The following is a 22,086-nucleotide window of genomic DNA, read 5'->3' as shown; positions in this document are numbered from 1 at the left end:
CACTGTTCTTGTAAAGCACAGGCTTGGAAGGCATCTTCAGGGAGCCGAGTCCACCCCCGCTGAGGCTTAAGTCCCTTCTCTGAGCTCGCTGCAAATGGTCCTCCAGCTGTTCGGACAGCACCCGGGGCGGTTGGTTCTCTTAACCAGTTTTAATGATTAGAAAGTGTTTCCGTCAATGAAGACACAACTGATCCTTTAAGCAACTCCCTTGGCTCAGAGGATACAAGTTCTAGACAGTAACCTTCCCTTTGTGTCACCTCCTTGTCAGATGCCGTGTTTCTTGTTATTTTAACAAACAGTTTGTATTTCTCTGACACACTGACAGTGTTTCTACATGCCTGGCTCATGCCGAGTGTTAAGGATGTAACAGAATAATGTCCACACTCCAGTGGGAGAAGAAAACACCCAAACACAACGACAAGGCCTGCTGAAGGCGTATTAGAGAAAGGAAAGGAAAGGGTAGAGCAGCACGAGGACAGAGAGGCCCAGCCCTCTGTGCAGCATGGTGTGGGCTCGCACAAGGTGTGTCTGAGGCCTGAGGGGGCTCCAGGGCCTGGGCACAGGTCTGCTGGGGAGGGGCAGTCAGGGACGGCTTCCCGTAGGAGGCCATCTCGGAGCTGGGTCTTGGTGAACACTGGTTTATAAGAGGAGGGGAGACTGGGCTGAGAAGAAAGATCTGGAACTTTATGAATTACATCCTTTGTTTGAAGACTGATTTTCATAAAGGGTTGTAAGTACGTCGAGGGCCTTACCTTGATTTCCCTAATGGATGCCTCAGTGTCGATGGAAATGGAGGTATCCCCACTTCCCCGCCGAGAGGAAGTGCCACCCAGGGAAGCCAGCGTGGCTGCAGACAGGCTGGGCAGGTTACGGGAGCCCTAGAATGTCACAAGGATCAATGTGATTGTAGACAAAACCAAAATGACTTGTAAGTCTACTATTACGGTACCTTTACTTGCACCCGGTTTCCAGCTAAAAATCTTCAGCAGGCTTACGGAAAGCAACAGGAGAGGCTCCCTGCACGGGGCGGGTCCCATGGATGCTTGGGAATTTGGCTGGATTAACCTCAAGCTCCACGGTTGGACCCACCATCAGTTCCTTCACTGCTGTGCAGGATTTAACACTCACACTGGAAGTGACCCCCAGTAACGCCCTCTCTTCACAAAAAAAGGTGGTGACACTGGCTGCTGGGTCACACACTAGTCCTGTTCACTTTTTATTAAAGATCAAGCAACATATTTTCCTGTTATGTGTTTTACCCATAAATTTTGGGACCCACTAGGTTTATCGCTGACATAATATAAAGGCCTGTAGAAATTCCTTACCTTCTCATTGAAATCTTTTTCTGGTCTCTCTTCAACCTGGAGAGGAAAATGGACAAATATTACTCACGAGCATGAAATGGACAATCTGGATGCAGGGGGTAAGATGACAATAAAAGGACACATTAGCGTCCTTTGTAATTTAAAAACCGCTTTGCCCATGAGACTCCCATTGGCTCTGCCAGGTGGCACAGACACAGCGAGGGCAGCGAGAGCCAGGCGGAGCCTCACTGTGCGGGTGTCAGACGTTTACGGTTCCCACAGAACATAGAGATGTCGAGACAAAATACACAAAGACCACAGAAAGGTCCGTGCTGAGGGCTTGTTAGTGAACTGAACTTGAACAGGTTTGCTTCACAGATTCCTGCGGCTCTGTGTGGGGGTTGCCACGCAGGAGAGGACGACCCACCCCAGGCTTGTTTATCCACCGCAATGACTATGATTAGAGCGAGAACACACGCGGGGCCCTGGGGCCCGCAAGATGCAACCACAGGGGTTTTAAGTTCGATGATCACTGAACTTGGCCTCTGAAGCAAGAAAAAGCAGTGAGCCAAGTGTAACTTTTTCTACTTCTCATGAGTGACTGAGTCAATGTGAAAATTCTGGTTTAAACAATGGGGGCTGAAGGCAGAGAATTTGCCAGGTGAAATGTGGGGCTCCCAAGAATCTGGCTTTCCTCGTCTTTCCTGTGTGGACGAGGCTCGGGGTCCGTCTCCTCCCTTCGGCAGGGAGGACTCAGTGGGACCCTAAGGACAACCAGGAATCAGCCAGGGCACCCAGAGAGAGCCCAGCGCTGTGAGGGTGTCGGGACGAGGCCGAGGCAGTGCTGCAGCCTACTTTGTTCTATGTCCAACAAAAAGCCATGTTCTTTTTCTTTTCTTTTTTTCCTTCTTTCGCACACTGAAGGCCCCTGTCCATAAGCCTGCTGGCAAGGTCACTGACGAGGAGAAAACCCTGTGCTCAGTTGTCTCCGCACTGTCTGGGATAAGCTGTCACTCACGCTTTTCCCATCGTGTCTCCATCCTTCTTCCTGTAGCTCAGAGTTTCTTAAATGTGACCATCGGGGGTCCATTGCCGATGTGATGCCCGTGGCGAGTGCAGAGCACAGCTGGGAGTCATGAGACTGCCCGGCGGCCTGGGCCTCTGAGCTCAGCCTGCGTGCTTGCACCTAGCCGGTTTACACTGCAGGTGGAGAAATCCTGCCAGAGCTGGGCCCAAGGCCACGAACGTGCAAACTGCCCACAATGCCATCGGCACGGGAGAGCAGAAAGGCACAGGGGCTAAGCACTAGTCAGGATGCTGCAAAGGCGTGATCTTCCTGTGAGGACGACCACTTCCTGTCTCATGCCTACCCTGGGCCCATGTTGGGCTGGATGCCCTTGCCAGCCTGCCCCCACCAAGAAGGCTCACTACCACCTTCTTTCCCACAAACTCGTACCTTCCGCTTTCTCTCCGAGGGGAGAATACCCGAAGTGACTACTAAAATGACACAGCAAAGTGCCACAGCTAACCAGCCAACCAAGGGGACCAATGGAATCGGAAAACACACTCGATTTCTGCAAAAGAAGGCAATTCCAAAACCAGCCCTCAGCTCAGCACAGCCAAGCTCAAGGGTCTCGACAGATCCACGTTCAGCCCAAAGCACCTGGTGTCACCCACCCGCCCACACGTGGGTCTTCAGCAAAAACGTCCTGCTCCCATCTAACAGTCTCCCTAGTGTCCTAAGGGCAGGCGGGGCAACGAGAGCAGAGAGACCACATCCCTCAGGCCGGTGGGCGGGACCTGCGGGCAGGCTGGTTTCACTCCCAGGTGAGCCCCTTGGGTGGGGCTTCAGCGCCTGATGCTCCATCTGCCCCGACCACCCTCCTTGCCACAGCCGGCTGCCCTCCAAGGACCAGTGCAAGCCTGTGCGTCTCACAGAGCTTTGCACACAACCTTGGCCCCCAGGGGCCCCTTTAGGTGGCAATTATATTCCATTACAGACAGCACACTCTCCACCTGTACATATAATTATTGTTGTTTCAGATGTGCGTGCCACATCGGCCTATCTAGATATTCTGGGGTGCTGAGGTGGCCTCCAATCCAGATGGTTCTATCTCACTGTCCTGACAGAGCCTCAGAGAGCCCTGGACCTACATTCTGAGTTGTGATGATTTTTAGCAACTCTCCACCTGGGAATAGAAATATTCCTGGACATTTCAAATACCTAAGGAAAAGGTAACTGCCTAGCACCTGGCCCGCTGGAAATCAATTCATTGATCCTCCTGAGCCCCAGGCCTTCAGCCCTGAAAATAAGTCAGCTTGTAGAGGAAACATTAATGAGATGGAAACAGGGCAGGTCCGACCAGTGCATTGGTCTGAATTCATACGTTATTTAATAAAATGAACAGTTAAAAAAACGAAAGAAAGAGAGTCATTTAAATATCAGCAGAATAAGGAGGTCCCACTTAACAGACTGTGAGGCAGCCGTTGAGAAGCCTGCTGCTTTGCTCCCCAATTTAACCAGTATCTTTTCTGCCTGTTCTTCAGCAACAGGTGAAGGCCGCATCGGTAGATGAGGCTCCAGAAACCCTATGTTCACCTACAAAGATATCTGTCCCCCTAGAATAGAAGAACGACCTCACTTTATTATTTTTTTCAGTACTTCTTGTGAGCAAGATGAGAAAAAACATATACCAGACCAAAAAAACATTGGGTTGGAGCGGGAGGGCTTCCACACAGCTTCGCTCCACTTTTCACTTGATACCGCAGATAACTGCTTTTGTAATTTGTGAAACATCAAACAAGGAATAAAAAACCTAAAACAAAAGCTCGCTCTTCAATTTAAAGAAAACTTTAAAAATAGTTTGAAAAAGGGTTTGCTCGGAAATACATAACGGACTCAGAACGGGACAACTTAGACTGTGTTTGAGACCCAGCAGGGACACCGAGTCCTCAGTGAAGACAGCAGCCAACCTATGTTACCTCTAGTCGACGGGACGCAATCTGTTTTCCAAATTACAAAGGGTGTCCCTAGCTTCCAGAAACACAAGTACCTGGAGCCCCACGGAAAGCCAGCCACGCAGCAGCCTGAAGCCATCATAGTCCCCCAGGTTCCACTAGATGGCGAGCTGAGAGGGCACGCTCCCAGCGCTGCCCAGGCCGGCTTCAACAGTGTCTGGGTAGCTTAAAATGCCAGCTTTTCCGTATCACCACCCGGCCGGCCCCCTTCCAGTCTGCGGGCTTGGAGAGACCCCAGGAGGGGCCGGGTAGAAAGGAACTTTGCCTATGGTGTCCCCAACGCCCAGCAGGCAGCCCCAGGTGGGAAATGAGGTCACAGAAGCATGGTCCCTCTCAAGAAACAATCGTGAACACTGCTCAGGAAACACCTACTTTAAGGGGGAGTTTCCTTCAAATATAAGCCCTACCGCTAGGGTGGAAAGTCTGGGTTTTAAACCCAGTGACACCGACAGTATCCTGAACGGCTTGTCTTTAAACTCCTGTAATCGGAGTTCAAGCCCAGCTTTCCTACCTGGTCCCTGCCCCCGCCTCCTCATACAACAGAAAACATGAGTCACTACAGACGTTTGTTCTTCCAGCTCAGATGGGCCAGTTCCTCACTCATGTGTGTCTGAATACACACGGGCAACATGGTGTCACCAGATGTGCTGGTGTCACTCTGCTGGGGTGTGCTTCACGCCTGGGTGATGAGCCCTCCTGACGCCATCTCCCTCGGAGCTTCCCGCGCCCCTCGCTGGAGCCGTGCTGCTGAGTTTTCTAGTGCACAGCCCTCTGAGAGGCCAGGCCGGGCGGGTCACTCATCCTAGCAGGACACTGCCCAGGCCTGCTGCTTCTCCCTCCCGGGCAGGAGGGCCAGGGGAGCGTGAACGTCACTCTCCTAGCTTCTTTCCATTCAACAAGGCTCACAACACCACCAACACTCTCTGTTGGTCTAGCAAGCCCCGAACACAAACACCCAGCCCCGTTCCATGGTGTGATGGCCGACTCGGGGAACAGAGACGGTGCACACTCCATGGAAGAGGATTGTGTGTTTTGGAAACTGCGGAACTGAGCGCAGCTCAGCTCTGTCTTCTAGACTCTGCAGGTGCCAGACCCGAGACGATCAAGTGCCACTGTAACTGTGTCCCTGGGGAACTGCTCTGCACGTTACAGAGATGTCACTGCGGTTCTAAGGACCACATACAGCAGTGTCTTCAGCTTTGAGGTCCCCACTCCGTGTGAGGTGCCAGGATGACGCAGGAGGACAGCCCATCCCACAGTCTGGGATGCTGACCTTAGCTCCCGAAATGTGCCAACAACACAACAGCCAATTGACCTTTGTAAAGGAGCAGCTGACTCAGACAAGAAAAATGATCGAACTGATTATCTGCGGGCAATGACCCGAAAACAGCTCCATTAGATACCTGGTGGTCTTGTCTGCTTGGAGCTGTGTGCCCACCTTCCATTCAGAACTCAGCGTGAAACAGCATGTAAAGTGGGCACAGTCAGCAGTCTCCTCAGGCATAAACTCAGGGAATTACAAACACATAACTTTAGAATTGGAAGGGACCCTGGAGCTCTCCCACCCATTGCTTTGTTCCTTCCATGGCACCTGGAGAAAAAGCAGCACCCCCACCCCAAGGACAGGGGCCCAGGACTTGCCAGGGCCCCCAGGCACAGACACCCAGGGACACGGGGCACGTTTCCCATTCCCGTGGGTATGGTCATCTACAAAACCCGTGTTATGTGAGTGCATTTTCCACAAATTTAGCTCACAACACAGGAATCTGTACCTGGTTTAAATGTCTTTGGTCCATGACTAGACTGAGGCCTGTGACTTTGGGACATCACCATGATGCGTGAATGAACCCAAACATGTCAAATAATCACGGAATTAGAATTCCGGGCCCGAATTGAGTCACAGCAGGCAGTGCACTTAGGGGCTTAGGATTCTTTGAAGGTAAAACCACAGCCTCTATGGCAACTGTGAATGTTTATTTATATTTTTTTTCTAAGAACTAAGCACGAGAGTATTACACATCAGGAAGAGGGTCTCGCCATTCAATTTATCACGGAGAATTTTTATTCCTAGTGGTTCTAGGTTTCACATAGATGAGTTTATGGAGACTGTGCTACTGTAGAGTATGAAATTTCCAGAAAGAGACCGGAAGGGGGAGGAGGCATGCCCACTGAGGCCGGCAGTTTGGCTGACCTCAGTGAGCACGAATTTCTGAGTTCACAAAGACTGCCCTTCGGTCATTTACATAATATCCATGAGAAGCAATCTGCCAGATTTTAAAAACTGAAGCTACATAAGAACAAACAGCTGGATCTCTCACTCTTCCTGCTTGACCAGTCCCGCTGAGCGGCGAGCGCCTGGTCGTGTGTCTGCCACCATTCACCTGAGACAGTCCAGGATGTGGCTTCTCTTTGTCCCCTCACCGCGGGCCTCCAGGACAGGGTGGGGGGCTCAAATGGCAGTGAGGGCAGGTGACTTGTGTACAGAGGTGGTGTCTGCAGCTTCAACGGAGTGGGCTGTCTTCGCTTCCACAGAGAAACGGGCTGTCCTGTTCTAACACGGCTCTCTTGATCGATCTTCTCTTTCGTCACCCTCGACAGGGAAATGGTAGAAGGGAACATGTCTCTACTATCAGGAAAACACCAGTGGAAACCCAGGGATGACCAGCTCTGGCCTTGGCCTCGGCGTCAGGGCCAACAGGGAGCGGGGACTGGGGCCACCCGACAGTTTCTGGGGCTCCTTCTGCTTCTCTAGGAGCAGCCGACATCTGCATTTGGTAGGAAACCCCACAGCTTTGAAAGACTGTATCTAATGTAAACACGGGACAAGCGGGTGCACCGGTGCCCACAGATGGCTCAGTTCTATGGCCTCGTGTTGGATTACTAGGAACACCACCTAAATTTTAGGCATCCTGAATCTGACTGTGGTGTCGGGGGACCAAGTTAAGAGCCTCTCAAGTTTCTCTGTGACGGAGGAGAGGAGATAAACAGACCGGCTCTGCCCATCTTTGCTGTCCTGTACCCAGGCCCGATCCGGGAGATGCCGCTGACCTTTGGTGTAGCCGTCAGGCTCTGTGCAGGGCCGGCACGCACACAGCAGGGCACGTACATCCCACGGCAGGGCACGCACACGGCAGGGCACGTACACCCCATGGCAGCGCACATACACCCCACGGCAGGGCACGCTCACCCCACGGCACCCCCCCCCCCCCACAGCACGCATATCGCAGGACACACATCCCATGGCACGCACACCGCAGGGCACGCACACCCCACGGCACACATACTGCAGGGCACACCCCCCCATGGCACGGAGCCCCAGCTCCTGCCCACCGAACGCCCCTCCCCTGGCCATAGTACCAGCCCCCCATTTGTCCCCTGGGCCCTACTGTCCCAAGAATGTATCGCGGCCTCATACAAAGCATCACACAAGGTCAAACTGCCTAAAATTCCAAAGACCCTGAGAAACATACACAACCATGAGACTCAAAGGAAGGGGGGCTATATTCCAAAGCAAAACCTGGGCCATTTTATGCTGAGTAACAAACGGGTGCACTTCTGCAGTTTCACACTCACTGAACAATTTGAGAACTGGGGGGCTGAGGGCTGGAGCGGAACTAGGAATGTCACAGCAGGCCCATACTTTATTTTTTTAAAACCATGTGGGTCGAATACACAACATGTCATACAAAATGTTAGAAGTCAATCCTTCAAATTTTTAAATCATAAAAAAAGCACATCAACGCATATGACCACATTTCCCCCACTGTTCAAAGCTGTCGTCCTCCCAGGAAGAACCCATCTCCCAGCACTGTTAATACTTCCTTACCTGGTCCTTCAGAAATTTAGCCATGCAATTCTGATATCACTGACCAGTAACACTCTGAATTTGGCAGCATTCTCCCCCAGTTCTGGCTTTACGCAGACCTGAAACGGGTCATGGAAAAGCCTTGCTACTTGGTCTGCATTCAGGATTTGGGAGTGGAGGCTTCCCTCTGCAGGACAGAGAAGTGAGGGAGGAGAGGGGCGGTGCACTCACCACGGGGCTGGCCCGCGCCGAGCTGGCTCTGGACGATGCACGGGAGCTGGAGTTGAGGTGGCCACTGTGCTCAGAGGGCTGCCCGCACAGCCCGGCGCCAGACACGCAGACAGAAACAGAGGGACAGAGTCAGCAGAGATGCACAGAGGCTGGAGGCCCCCGCCAAGCGCTCCGTTAGCTGTGAGGTGAGCCATGCGCAATGCAGGAGACAGGGTGGCATGGAGCACAGGCTTCCCTGGGGAAGCAGGCTGCGTCTCACATCCCGCTAAGAATATAAAGACTTCATCACAACATCAAAAGAACACAGACTTAGCTGGTTAGTAAGAAGAGAGTCACACAAAGGGCCCGCTGGACTTGGGTGTGGAGTCACACGCCTGGTGGGTGCACAGAGAACCACCTCATCGCTGTGGAAATGACCGTTTTTGAGACCATGAGCCACCTCCCAACCCAGCACAGAGAGAGAAGAGCGAGACAGGGGCTGGGCTTTTGGGCAAAGCACATCCTTGCTCCTCTACGACCTTCCCAAGTGAAAGCAAAGTAAGATTCAGGGTTAAGACAAAACTGGGCCTGGCTTCCTGAAGGGCCACGTCACCTGTCTATCTGCCCACCTACCTAAACTGTCCCTTTCGTGCTAAAGAAACACACCAGCACCTGACGTATCGTATCTGGAAGCCACGCCCTCTTGACTTTAGAGTGTATTCATGTTTGTTCTAGTCCTAGATATATTTTCTTTTTTTTTTTTTTAAATTCTTACTGTCCTCTTGAGTGAGGCAGATTGGGGAAGGGTGGAGGGGAGGCAGGATTCCGACACAATTTAGGAAGACAGGCCATGACATGGCCCAAGGAGCGTCATGGAGAGGCCCACACAGCCCTGCAGGGAGCCCCTCCTGACCCAGGAACCAGGCCAGTCACTGATGGGTCTCTCAGCTGTTGTCACACCCCAGGGGAAACCCACAGGCATTATCTTGCTGCAAATTACAGGAACCATGGACCGTCAGGGGGCTCCATCTCATCTTAAATCCTGTCTCTTCCACCAGAATGTAATTCTCCTGAGGGTAAGGTCTTTTATTTTGTTCCCTGCTGAGTCCCCAGTGATGCAATAAGGCCTGGCACACACTGTGCGCTCAAGAAATATTTGCTGAACGAGCAATCTCAACGTCAGACTATAAATAGCCTTGGTCAAGATGGGCGAGTTCCCCAGACCCATTCTACCTGCGTCCATTCCCTTATCCAATAAATATTTATTGTGTACTTACACGTAGGTGTGAGGAGTTTCAAGGGCACAGAAAATACCACGTGTAACAACCATTGCCACATACAGGATATACAAGAAATTTACAGGCATCATGAGCCTCGCCTTGTAGCTTTATTGTTCAAAAGAAAGCACGTACGATCGGTGCTGTAAGGCAGAATTTCGCCTTCGGGTTCACTGACACAAGTGAGGAAACCTCCTGGACACAGACCCTGCTGTGTTGTCACCCACATCCTGGTTTTGGGTGCAGACATGCAACAGACTGGCCAGAGCCTATGGCCGACCCAACTTTCCCCACCTCCTGAGTCAGAAACTCCTCCCGAATCCTCCAACCTGACTCGATCCTGCAGGAAACGTTTAAAGACTCTCACCGTGGTCCACATGCCACCTTTCGGGCGGCTTATGTTTGGGAGTCAGTAGAGTGGGGCTCATGTGGGGCTCACGTACGTTACAAAGATGCAGCCTAGGCTCGTTCTGTTGTTGGCACGAGACCCTGGGAGAGTGACTGAGCCTGTGGTCCGTGACATGGAAGGAAGGACACCGGCCACACAGAGGAGCTGAGGGTCACACGAGAGGACGCGTGGCGGCTTCCCCCCGCTTTCACTTTCTGCTGACAGGACTGTCGTGGCTCCTGAGCAGATGGCAGTGCTGGTGATGGCCATTTCCAGTGCATCAAAGTGCTAAGAGGGTCACTTCACACACAGCCACGAGAACTTCCTACAGCACAGCACGCACACTGCTTAATAACAGCACGGCAGTTCTGACACACAAAGGTTTTTCAAGCAAAACAGCTATACTTAAAAACAAAACAAAACTAGTCATTTAACCTCATTTAACCATTTAATCATAATTAAGTTATTTAACTGGAAACACACACCGTGGTTGAGACTAGCTTCTCAGGAGAATGGAGATAAAGAAACATTCTCCTAGATCAAGACCGTCCCATGCGGGCTCGGAGTCAGCCTGGACTCTAAGGTCGCAGCTCTCTGGTCTCAAAACAGGATGGACCCCCAAACCATAGCCACCTCGCAGAGGGTGTGTGGATTTATCAGTGGCCACGACTACTAGCTGAGTGGAGAGCCCGGGGAAGCGCTGTCCTCAATCCCATTCCTGAGCTCTGAGCACTCTCTGTCCACTTGGAGGGCATTACAAGGACTGGGGTGATGTGGGGTGGGGACACTGGGAGGGGACAGGAGCTCGGTGAGCCTTCTCTGCCACTCTGCCTGCTGCTTTGCTGCTGAGAACAGAGCTGACGCCCCAAGATCTCTTCAATTTGTCCAATGTTAAGTCAACAAATTCGGCTGAGCTCCTTCTGCGTGGGGATACACTGTTAGGTGCAGAAAATAATTCTTTTTATTCTCTTTTATTTCTTCTGCGTGGCTTGATGCCAGGAACAGGCAGCCCTAGTTTAGGCTTTTGTGCTGCCAGGACAAGACCTTTCATTTCCTTAACTGGGCTACAGCCATTCCTGCCAGGCGATTCCTACAGGAGGCTGAAAACACAGAAATAACAGCTACGCAAAGAACACCCAGCAGAGCCAGTCACCATCCCGAAGGCCAACAATCAGCCACTCCAGCCAAGTCCACCGACAGACGCGACACTTAAAGAGAGAATCCTCCAGACACCGGAGTTCTACTTGGGTCACCAGAGAACTACTGGCACTTGGGAAAGTTTCCTTCTCCTGAAGAATTAGTATGCTGTCTCTTTTCTGACAAAAGAAAACCATTTAGTTGCATTTTATGCGTCACGTACAGGCCTGAGCTATTTCATCCACTAGGCGTGGTTTAGGAACTTTTTAATGGCCTACAAAAATGTTTAAGAACTGGGGAAAAGATTCACTAAAGCGGTTCCACTACATGAAAAATGTTCTGCAATACAAAATTAGGAAACGCTGAATGAGATGTCAATAAAACTAATGCCATGTCAACTATTCGATATAATATTCATAAAAATTACCTTCTAAGGACAATAGTAGGTTAGACTGGTTACTTTGTAAGAATGCTTGAATGTTCATGATTGGAAAAATACAAAAAAAATCATATAGTTGGATTATTTAGCTGGTTTATGAAGTAGCCAATTATTTTTGAAAGCCAAGTTATAAAAGCACTTTAAGTGTTTTGTAGTAAACCGTTCTGTTTCACGTGGGGCTCGATGCATTTTTATAGGATTTAGGGACACTTCTGCCAAAGGACATTGCTGCTTAGGGCTGACGCTGTGTCCACTGGTCGTTGGGACTGGCCCATGAGCCTCCCCATTTCATGGACTGATGCCTTTTCTATTTGTCTACCTTTGTCACTCATTCATTCACTCACTCAGTTTTTCATTCAACAAGTCTTTCTTGTACAACTACCAACCCTTTATTGCAACACCATTTCAAGTCCTCTGAAGAGGTGGGACAACAACAAAATAAAAAAAGGAGGTGATGCACATGGAATATTCTGAGGCTTTAAATTTGTTCATCTTCCTTAATTATCCAGAGGCGACAACAACCTGCGGCCTGTCGAATGCTCTTTCCTGCTCTGATCATTGTAAGACCAACCATGTCAATGCTTGTTAGTGTTGTCAGTGTCCTGCAGAACAAGAGCCGATGAAGCTCAGTCGAGGTTAGTCTTCTTCCCTTGAGCGCCACAGAAACTGCGAGCGAGAACATTAAACTAACAACCACAGGCTCTGTGAGTCACATTATCCGTGACCCTTATTACAAAGGGTGAGAGGAGACAGTGTCCGTTATCTCCCCGGGCTGCAGCTGTGCCCGGCGGCCCACCCAGGTCATGCCGCAGGCAGGGGCGACCTTGAGAAACACAGAAAGTGCCTTACAGCATGGGAAGCGCAGGCACCGCCCGGCCGGGCCCCACCAAGACTGCTGTCGTTGAACCCAGATGCCTGTAACAAAAACAGACTGTCAGGACAGGACGCCCCCAGCACCTAGAAACACGGAAATGTAAGGGAGACTGACACGTGCCAGGAACAAGTCCTAAAAAAACGAGGGAAGTCATGCAGGCAGGGCTTGAATACCCCTTCACAGGCCAAGTGCTGGAGGGCCATACAGACGCCTGAGAGATGCTTTAGCCGCTGTCACCACATGTGGTGTCACCTCCAATAGATCCTTGGCACATGTATCACTCCAAAAATGATGGCTTGCTAAGTAAAAACACGTTCATCTAGATTTAAAACAAGCAGAACATTCAAATGTCCTGAATTTTGTCATGGCCTCCTCACACACACCTGATGTTTTGGGATACAATAGGATAGTAATTATAGTTTGATTTTTGTAATGCTTTAAAAATGGCTAACTAGAAAACAGAATATTTGGTTAACCTGAAAATCCTATGCAGTTGGTCACTGAGGGTAAACAGGGGTTTACAGTACTGGGCACGGCCACATCAGAGTCTGCCCAGCTAAAAGGACCTTTCCCCTTGAGGATACAGCTGGTTTGCTCGGCCAGTTATAGATCTAAGTCACAAGTGTTCAATTTGATGGAAATTCAGAGGTAGTAACAATACAGTATAGCTACTTTGACTATTTAAGTCTCCTGCACAGCATAAGTACCTTGTATTTAAAACTGGAAATTTCCAAAGTAATACAGTACAGTGGATTAATACCTGTTAAGGTCACCAAAGCAATTTACAAAACACCTTCCTTCCTGCCAATAGATTAAGTCAACTTCGGTTGCTCGGATCCTATACAAACACCGAGTTCCTGGAGACAGAAGCGGCGGGACAGCTATTGTCAGCTATCGGGAGAAAGAAAACCCAGACCGGCCAGAGGAGGCTGACAGACACGACCGCAGGTGTAAGCCCCACGTAAAGGGGTAAATCACTCCCAGCCGGACGTCAAACAGGCGTCCGCTCCCAGGGCAGGTGCGGGGGAGGGGCGCGCATGCGCAGTGGGGGCACATGGGCTGGGGGCGGGGAAGGGATGGGATGTGGACACACGCACCTGGTAACTCCCCGCAGGCCTGGCAGCGCTGTACAGGTAGGAGGGCTGGGGGACGAAAGCAAACGGCAGGTTTTAAAAGCCTCGAAAAAAGAGCAACATGTCCTGGTGACAAGGTAATCACGCTGCTTTCGGTTAGCGTGGCAGCCAAAGGATCGTACAACGGTTAGAAGGAAAAAACAAAGTTGATGTCGGCACTGTGTTCTCCGTAAATCTGACACATGCAAACCCAAATTTATAAGAAAGAGAAATATGAGATGATTTTAAACTTTAAAACAGTAAACTTCCCCAGCATCTTTGAAATACGACTATTTTCTAGTCAGTTCTTTTCGGGCGTTCCTGGAAGAAAGGGTGAGGGAATGAGACAGAATGGTGACATGGTCAACAACACCCACCAGAGCAACCAAACCCGCAACTCAAAACCCCAAGTGACTAAAGCAGTGAGGGGTGTTCATCGATGAGTTGTCACACAGGGAGAGTGAGCAGACCTAGTGCATTCATTTCTATCAAAGGATGCCAGTAGCAGCCTTCAAGACACAAAAGGAGCTGTCAGCCTGCACCGGCCGGCCAGGGCTGGCACCGGCCTGGAACAGCGGCTCCACACCCAGAACTCGAATCGGGCTGGGACGGTGCCTTGGGGGCATGTGCTGGAGCATACAAGCTGGTGTGGTCACAGGCTGAGCTCCGGAATAGCATCATGACTCACTCACAGGCAGAGGCCACGGCACAGGGCGCCCCCGGCCAGTCCTGGAATGTGCATGACCAAAGATGGAGCACTCAGCAACAGGAGGGAGAGGACAATGCAAGGAGATGACAATTCAGCCTCCACAGTATGACCCGTATTTGGAGCTCAGCGCCAATTTCCTTACATGAGAGCCGGACTTGCATCCGTACAGCTGAGAAGGTCCAGCACCCCAGGGCCGGCCTGCATGCAGGCCTTGTGAAAACAGGAAGCAGAGGGGAGAGCGAGCCAAAGAAATAATGCTGGTCTCCCCACTTCGCAAAGATGGAGCAGTCCGATTATGCACAATAGCCTTCCAAATTGCTTCCTGGACACATTCGCTAGACAAAAATATTTTTTAAAAAACAAATGGAACCCCAAATGGGGAACAATTGCTGGAAAAGGAGGAGAGACCCGAGAGACCCATTTTTTTTGGATTTGAGCTTTTGAAAACAGCCATTCACTAGAGCCCCCTTTTCCCTAAATTCATTTTTGCTATATAAGGTCTTGAATTATTTCTGATCATGTTTTAAAAGGTTGAGAGACGTCCTAAGCAAATTAGTCAAGCCACTTAAAATACCTTGCTGGCTTGAGCATTTTGAACTTCAAACAGAAGAGGCTGAAGTGTCCACACACATTGACTCGGCAACGAAAGTGACACACAGAGGGGAGGAGCGAGACATGATGTGAAAAGGGGGACAGACCCGGTTTCCACTCTGGGCAGACAGGGCTGTGCGAGTGAGGCCACTGCTGAAAAGGCCGAGGTCCGAGCAGCAGAGCCCCTGTAATCAGAGAACGTGGGCGGGAGGGCGAGAGGCTCCCACTTGATTTCATCTCCAAGGTACATCTTATTGTAAATTCACACAAAACCGCCTTTTACAACAAAATCGGTCATGGGCATGCACTTACGGGGGAGGGAGAAAGAAGAATGATCAGAAGGAAACAAAGACCGTGCTGTTAATTGACAAACCCACCACGTGGGATGAAATTAGGACTTCTGAGTCTACACACAGGCAAACATAGATTTCATTAATTTCAATCGGTGGCAAGACCACAGGGGTTTTGAAGGTCATTGTAATTCGAGTTCTAATTGTTAAAGCTTGGTGGGAAAAGCTCAACACCAAGAATTTGCAGAGATATCAACCTCTGTTTTATGCAGTACATTTTATTGGAGCTGGTCTCCGGCTTGGACTCCTTGGCTTGGTATTGACATAAAGTGTGTGTCTAGAATTCATAGCAAACATGACAAATTCAATGCTAGGATTCTGAGACCAACACTCTATACCCTGTATCTGGGGAATCCTACTCTATACATTAATCGTTTCCCCCAAATAAAATGTTTTACCCACAAAAAAGAGTCTTGCAGTGGAGGCTGGTCGCCTCAGACTTGATGTCAGCAGTGTCCTGCTGACCACACAACAGCGGACAGTCCCTGAAGCTGAAGTTGTTCCCTTCAAGTAACCCGATGCCACCTTATGGTCTTCTGCCACCCCTTCAAGGTCCCATAGCCTGAGGCTGTCATTCCTGTACCTTGAATAATCTACGCCAAAATGACCTACGGGGCAGGCAAGCGGAATTCTGGGGTGGACAGGGAGAAACTTCCTAATACTTACGGTAACACAACTATTGAAACTTGTTCCAGGAGTGAGGCGAACAGCCCCATTCTGGGACACAGAAAGCAGAGAGGCCCACGTCGCCACGTGGGAGACAGCACCCACAGCTGCCACCCGACTCTGAGCCGTCAGTCCAGGGTTAGCTTTCGCCGATCTAAAAGACTGGAGCAGTTACTCAGAAGAGCATTCAGTGCTCCATATTACATCGGTTCCTTTCTGGACTTAAATGAAATCAAACAGGCCTGGGGCGCTGTACAGGGACAGATATGGTATCTCAGCACAGAACCACCAGGAAGATTCTGAGGGCGGGCAAGTAAAATAAGGCGTCAGACGTGCTCAGTGGTGCAGACATGTGGCCTCTGGAAAGCTCTGGCGTGTTTTAGGTTTCGAATGGGTCAGCGTTAATTTTGACTTTAACACATTGGATGTGGGTTATTTCTCTTCCATGAATTTAAGGGAGTCAGATACACACTGACCTTTGGTGAATAATTTGCTATTAGGTCTCTATCACCTGCTTCAATCCAAGAGCAAGCTTCCTCCTCTTGCAAAGGGAGGAGGAACTAGTTTTCTGAATGCAAAGTGCTCTTTGCAACAGCAAAACCTCCCCTGAATTAAGAAACTACACACAGTACCCCCCAAATTCAAGGCGTTAAAACCCACCAATACTTTGGTGCTTATAGCTGATCTTATATTCAGTCAGAACTCATCTATCAGGGGAAGAAAGGGCCCTGAGCCTAGAGTCTGTATTATTATGGAGGGGGGGAGGCAGCGGGGGTGCTGAATGTGGTGACGGAGCTGCCAGCAATGTCTGGACACGCCTAACCAGGAAGTGGGGGGCAGGGACGGGGCATGACAGAGGCCAGGAGACAGACTCCCGTGGCTCTACCTGGTTAGTTTCCATTTATTCTTTTTCCCCCATTTGTACCCTAAGATTGAGTTCACAGCCTTAGTTATGACACTTTCTGGCAAAATGAAGTTTCTCCCCATCACCCTGTGTAGAAGTAAAGGCTTCCAGAGAGCCTGTCTTACTTCTGTGATCTTCCTTGCTAAACGAGCTCCGTATGTTTGCTGAGTGAATACGAACCTTACCTAGGACAAACAAGCCTTCCCTATTAGGGCGCTTAAATAATTTAGAAATATCTGCCTATCAACACTAATGCATGTCCTTGAAGTACGGGAAGGACTGTTACCATGGAGACCTGTGGATGTGGATTTGATTTTCATTCCAAGTCTCATCCCTCCCTGCGGAATTGCCACCAAGTTTGCATGCACCCTACAAAGCAATTCTGTTCTCAGGGGCCCTAGAGGAAAGACATTCAAGGCTTTCTTTTTTTTCCCTTTTGATTAATTCTAACTACAAAATACCCACATAAATACTTTCTTCCATTGTACCCAGCTGAATACTATAATTTATCGTCAAACATTTGAATATGATTCCAATGCAAGATAGTGGGGTGAGTCTGAATTAACTATATCACATCTAATTACTGCTCAAAAAAACTGACTTTCACATCTATCCAAATGAAAATGCATAAACTAGATATTAAAAAAGAAAAGAGAGCCAAATTCACACACACAGGGTTGCATGCTACAAAACCTGTCATTTCTGAAGAGAGGGTGGGAAAGATTTAAATGGAAACCAACCAACTTCTCTCTGGATGGTGACAAAGTACTGGATCTGCCGTCACCGCTGCAGCTGGAATTCTGGGCACCAAAGAAGACACTGTTAAGTGACTTGCATGTCCTTACTGTCCCCCAAACACCACCTGTCCCGCTCAAAGGCAAACATAAAATTACACAACCAAACCAGTATTAGTCCTCCAGGAATGCCCAAGAATCCAGACCCTCTGTTACAGCACAAACTTAACAACTCGAGGTTCTCAGCAGTATTCATCGTCTCAGTGGTGTGGCTTAACGCTGAACTCTTACTGTTTTCACAACTTCCCATCTCTAGTATTATTTGTAATTACCACAACTCATAATGGACCGTCTATAACCTCCTAGTCTGGACTTTCAGTATTACATACCTTTGTAGCTAACTAAAATTCCACTTACGGTGAAATTTCCAATCCTCCTTTAAGCCAGAGCACACCTGAGGGCTAAAGCTCATCTCTGAAGCTCCGGGCAGGTGAGGGGAGGCTGTGAGAATCCCCTGCACCCTGTTTTCCAGCTGAGAACCACTGTCTGTTGGACACACAGCAGCCGACTTTATGGGCTCTATGGTTTCTTGGATATATACTCTAAAAAGATCAGATCCAAGCCAGAATGTGGATGGGGAGGCAAGTGTGAACACTACCGGTGAAGTCATGAGATGGTGACTGGTCAAGTCTTCCTGTGGAGCCCAAGTTCCCTCATAGGGTAAATGGTATTTCCGAACTCGCATTGTCAGCCTGGCCATTCTGTCCCTTCCCGCGACTGGTATCCCCAACATCTGGAAAGCTTACCGTGCCCACCCTCCCTTTTGTCTAAGCTCATCCTCACACTGTTCCTGGGGTTTTCTGCTCCTGGATCGTCCTATATCTGCTGCTGCCTTAGGTGTAGGTTATTTGGTTCTTCGATCATTATGTGTCTTATTTATTAAAACAATTCTATATCCAATTTCACTCTGTGGTGAACCATTTTATAAACAAGTTCTTTTGTATCTGATTTGTAGCGGCATTATTTACATTTTAACTAAAACACAAACCACACTTTTACTGTTTGAACGTGAAAGTCAGAGATTAAAATATATGGCTATAAGTAGAACACAGAGGCTGACGTCATGTCTAACAAAATGTTGGTAACTACACGTTTGGGATATTCTAGAGGAAAATGTAATTCTGGGCAGAAGTTGGACTAGACAGCTTCTCAAGTAACTTCCAACTCTAAACTATCCTACTTGGGATCAAGTATAGTGAAGTAATGCATTTGGGTGAAAAGTTGCGACCTTGTCAGTATAACCCGACAAGCTGTCTGGCTCCATCAGAGAACATCGTGGCTCTTGTCCCATAAAGCCAGCACGACACAGCCCGCAGGACGGAACGGTGTGGTGCTTGCTTCTGTCCCTGGAATGGTCAGAAGCTTCTAGAAATACATAACAGAACTGGAGAAAGTCCAAGGGACGTCAGTGCAAAAAGCAACGTAAATGAGAAGACAGAGCCTTTACACGGGTAGGGTCTTCTTAGCCTGGAATGAGGAAAGCTTACACAAAACGGAGTGTATGCAATCCCTAAGAGGGGCTGGGGGAAGAAACCTGATCAGCCAGTTTCAGAAAGCTAAGGTGGGGTACCCTTTTGAAACCCGAAGATATAATTTAAGTGTATATGTATTTTAATATAAGATAAATTCAAAGAAATACTATTTTGCACAACTAGTAAAATTTGTTACTATAAGAAAAAACGAAGCAAATGTAAGTACAGAAAGATTGTAGATAACTTAATGTGTAACAGATCTGCAGCAGGTCATGCAAATTAATTTCAATGGATCCAGTGTAACCTTTTGAAATCCCCAAAGACCCCCTTGATAAACCCAAAGTCCTTCCTTCCCCTGCTCGTCTCCAACGCTCCTTTCATGGGCCCCTGTCGTCCTGTCTCCCACTATACAGGGTGACTCCGTTCCTCTCTGTCTCCCACCCCTGAACCGTGAGCATTCCGACACTGACATTTAGGAAACACAGGCTCTGGGATGTGTCTTTAAAATGACAAACGGAAGAGGTAGAAAGACTGGAAATGCTGAATTTCAGTATATGTGGAAGCTGAACATACTTAATATACACATACTTAATATACACATACACCTACGGCAACAAAATAACGAAAGAGCTACTCTTTAATTGTAGATCGTTTTACACTTAGCGATACTTATCAATATGAATCTCTTACACTAATACTCAGAAGATTAGAATGCTAACATTCTCAGAATGGTTACTAGTTGAAAAACATCAGCTTTTATTCTATCATGCGCTAGGGGGAAAAAAAAGAGACCCCCCTATTACATGGGAAAAAATGCAAAGAAGCGAAATCAAGCAATATTTTTAAAAAGTTTGGAGCAACCTGTTTGAAGGCAGCAGCATGCAAATTTACTGTACTAACCCTGCCAGATCTTCTATTCAGGGGCTGGGATCCATATAACTCTGCATCATAACCGTTTGTCTGTTTCAAGGACGAAAAGAAGAAAAACTGGCATCAGCGTACAAACGAAGACACGGGTACAGAGACCAGCAAGAAAGAATCAGCCAGGTACAGACAGTGCTTTCTTAGTGGAGTGGCTGAATGAGGGCGCCCAGGGTAACACGGATCCTCGCATGCTCCCCCAATGCTTCCTATCTTCACCACTACAACTTGGGGGAACAGCACGGTTAGGTGAATGGAATGAGCCCACTCAGCGTGACTTGTAACTACAGGGCACCCCAGGACTTAAGGCCAAAGTCTCTCCTAGGGACCGGGGAGCAGCTGTGTTCCTGGGCAGTTTCCTCGTTTCCAGTTTTTGGCGGGTAGTGCTGTGGAAATCCCAGCTTGCGAGAAGCATGAGTGGCAGGTTGGGGGTAATGGTTTCCCCCGAGTCAGTCAGTTTTCAGTTCTTGGTTGAGGGTGAGTCCTTGACAATTATGGCCAAGGATGAAGCTGCATTTGGAAAATTCAGAAACAGCTTCTATTCAATCAACAGTTAAATATAAAGGCTCATCATGGAAAAACAGTGGGATAGAGCCTCATTGTTAGTTTTTCATTCACCCGGTCACGCTCCTTTATTTTTCAAAATGAACTCTGAGGACATATTTCATGATTTCATACTTCATCCTCCAGAAAGAACAGAATGATTAAGTTCAATGTGTGCCTGACTCCCTTCTCGTCTCTACTGTCAGCCCAACACCCCCTGACTCAAAGCATGGCTTCTAATTCGTCCATAAGGACATTTCTGATTATGAGAAGAGCTGTCAAGCAACGAAAACACAACCAGCTCGCGTGGCAGACAAAGGCGGGGCACTCCACACAACTGGTAAAAATGGAAAGAGATGCCAGGGGTCGTGGATACGAGTCCAAAGTCCAAACATAAGCTTTGTCATGTGACCTTTATTTCAGCAAGTTATTTAATCTGCTGGAACCCCCACTTCCTCGGCTGTGCAAATGCACGGGAATACACACTCTGCCAGGCCACTGTGAGGACCACATCTGATGAAAATGAGGAGGGGAGACTGGTTAGCACATATTTTGCAGCCATAACATCAATGCAGAATAAATAAATAACTTTCCAGGCAGATTATAAATCCAGGAGCATGACATCTTGACTATGAAAGTACGTATTTACCGCAAGTCAAAAAACAAACTAACTTGAAGTTTCTAAATTAAACCAAAGAAATCCCTCCGCATTCAACTTGAAAACTCTACAAGGAACATGACAACATTTCTGAAATAAAGTTAACAGCAAATAAACCCTTTGGAGATTGGCAGGAATTCTCTTGACTGACAAGATTATTTCTCTTGATATCTATTTAAGAACTAGTTTCTGGAGAGAATACAATGGTGAAGGCTAACATCATCAGTCAAGATGAGATGACTTTGTTCTACTGAATGAGGAGTAAAAACGTGTCCCACAGACAACCCCCTGGATTTCCACTGTTGCTGATGAAGCTCAGTCTGCTTGAGACAAACCTTCCTTCTGGCTTCTTGTTTCTAACTTGGCCTGCAGCATAGAGCAGAGGGCGGGTGAATGTTGGGAAGTGAATACCCTCTCTCACTGATCACCATTTCTCTTCTGGTCATCCATCAAAATGCAGGAAAAACTCTTACTTCCAAGGCTTTGGGGAACATCCACCCTTTTCTGCTGGCATGGCATTCTGTCCTGGGGAATATATTCCTAGAACGTATTCCCAAAGCTGTAGGATCTCAGCAACCTCTCCACTGTGAGAAGTACTTTGACCTTCTTAAAGAAATAACCAGCTTTCTTCTCTTGGATGGTTTTTAGGGGTTGTATTTAGATGGCTGGAGCTGTTTTATGTGGCAGGATAGGGTCAGGAGAGTTGAAAATTAACTGTAACAGCAGAATAAAAAGTCCATAGAACCGCATAGCAACTTTATCTTAAGTCAGGTCTCTGACATTCAACCAGCTTTGCTCTGCAGAATTTGGTTTCAACACTCCTTACTGGGCAAACCACCTGCGTCACGGTCACCTAACCTAAGGAATCAGAACATCTGGGAACATGCATTTTAACAAGCTCCCTAAGGGCCAAG

General features: G+C 48.6%; 1 protein-coding gene across 50 annotated transcripts in view; it reads right to left on the bottom strand.

The window, feature by feature from the left end:
* The window catches only part of LRRFIP1 (LRR binding FLII interacting protein 1), a 131,631-nt gene that overhangs the window by 24,057 nt on the left and 85,488 nt on the right, over nucleotides 1-22,086 (bottom strand). For 14 of the 50 annotated variants that reach the window (XM_088794308.1, XM_088794306.1, XM_088794279.1 and 11 more), the window contains 8 exons: nucleotides 19,951-20,010; nucleotides 17,525-17,584; nucleotides 14,972-15,049; nucleotides 13,550-13,594; nucleotides 12,428-12,493; nucleotides 8,359-8,436; nucleotides 1,326-1,361; nucleotides 753-878 (listed from right to left, as the gene is read on the bottom strand). In XM_088794308.1, coding sequence (XP_088650434.1) covers nucleotides 753-878; nucleotides 1,326-1,361; nucleotides 8,359-8,436; nucleotides 12,428-12,493; nucleotides 13,550-13,594; nucleotides 14,972-15,049; nucleotides 17,525-17,584; nucleotides 19,951-20,010 — 549 coding nt within the window. The remainder of the gene's footprint in view (nucleotides 1-752; nucleotides 879-1,325; nucleotides 1,362-8,358; nucleotides 8,437-12,427; nucleotides 12,494-13,549; nucleotides 13,595-14,971; nucleotides 15,050-17,524; nucleotides 17,585-19,950; nucleotides 20,011-22,086) is intronic. The other 36 variants (XM_088794300.1, XM_088794301.1, XM_088794303.1 and 33 more) reach the window with 11 other exon arrangements.

Source organism: Rhinolophus sinicus, chromosome 17, assembly GCF_057876585.1.
Source record: "Rhinolophus sinicus isolate RSI-liver-muscle chromosome 17, RSI-T2T, whole genome shotgun sequence".
NCBI classification, from domain to species: Eukaryota; Metazoa; Chordata; class Mammalia; order Chiroptera; family Rhinolophidae; genus Rhinolophus; species Rhinolophus sinicus.
Note: the sequence above shows the minus strand (reverse complement) of the source record. Positions and strands in the feature narration are given on the sequence as shown.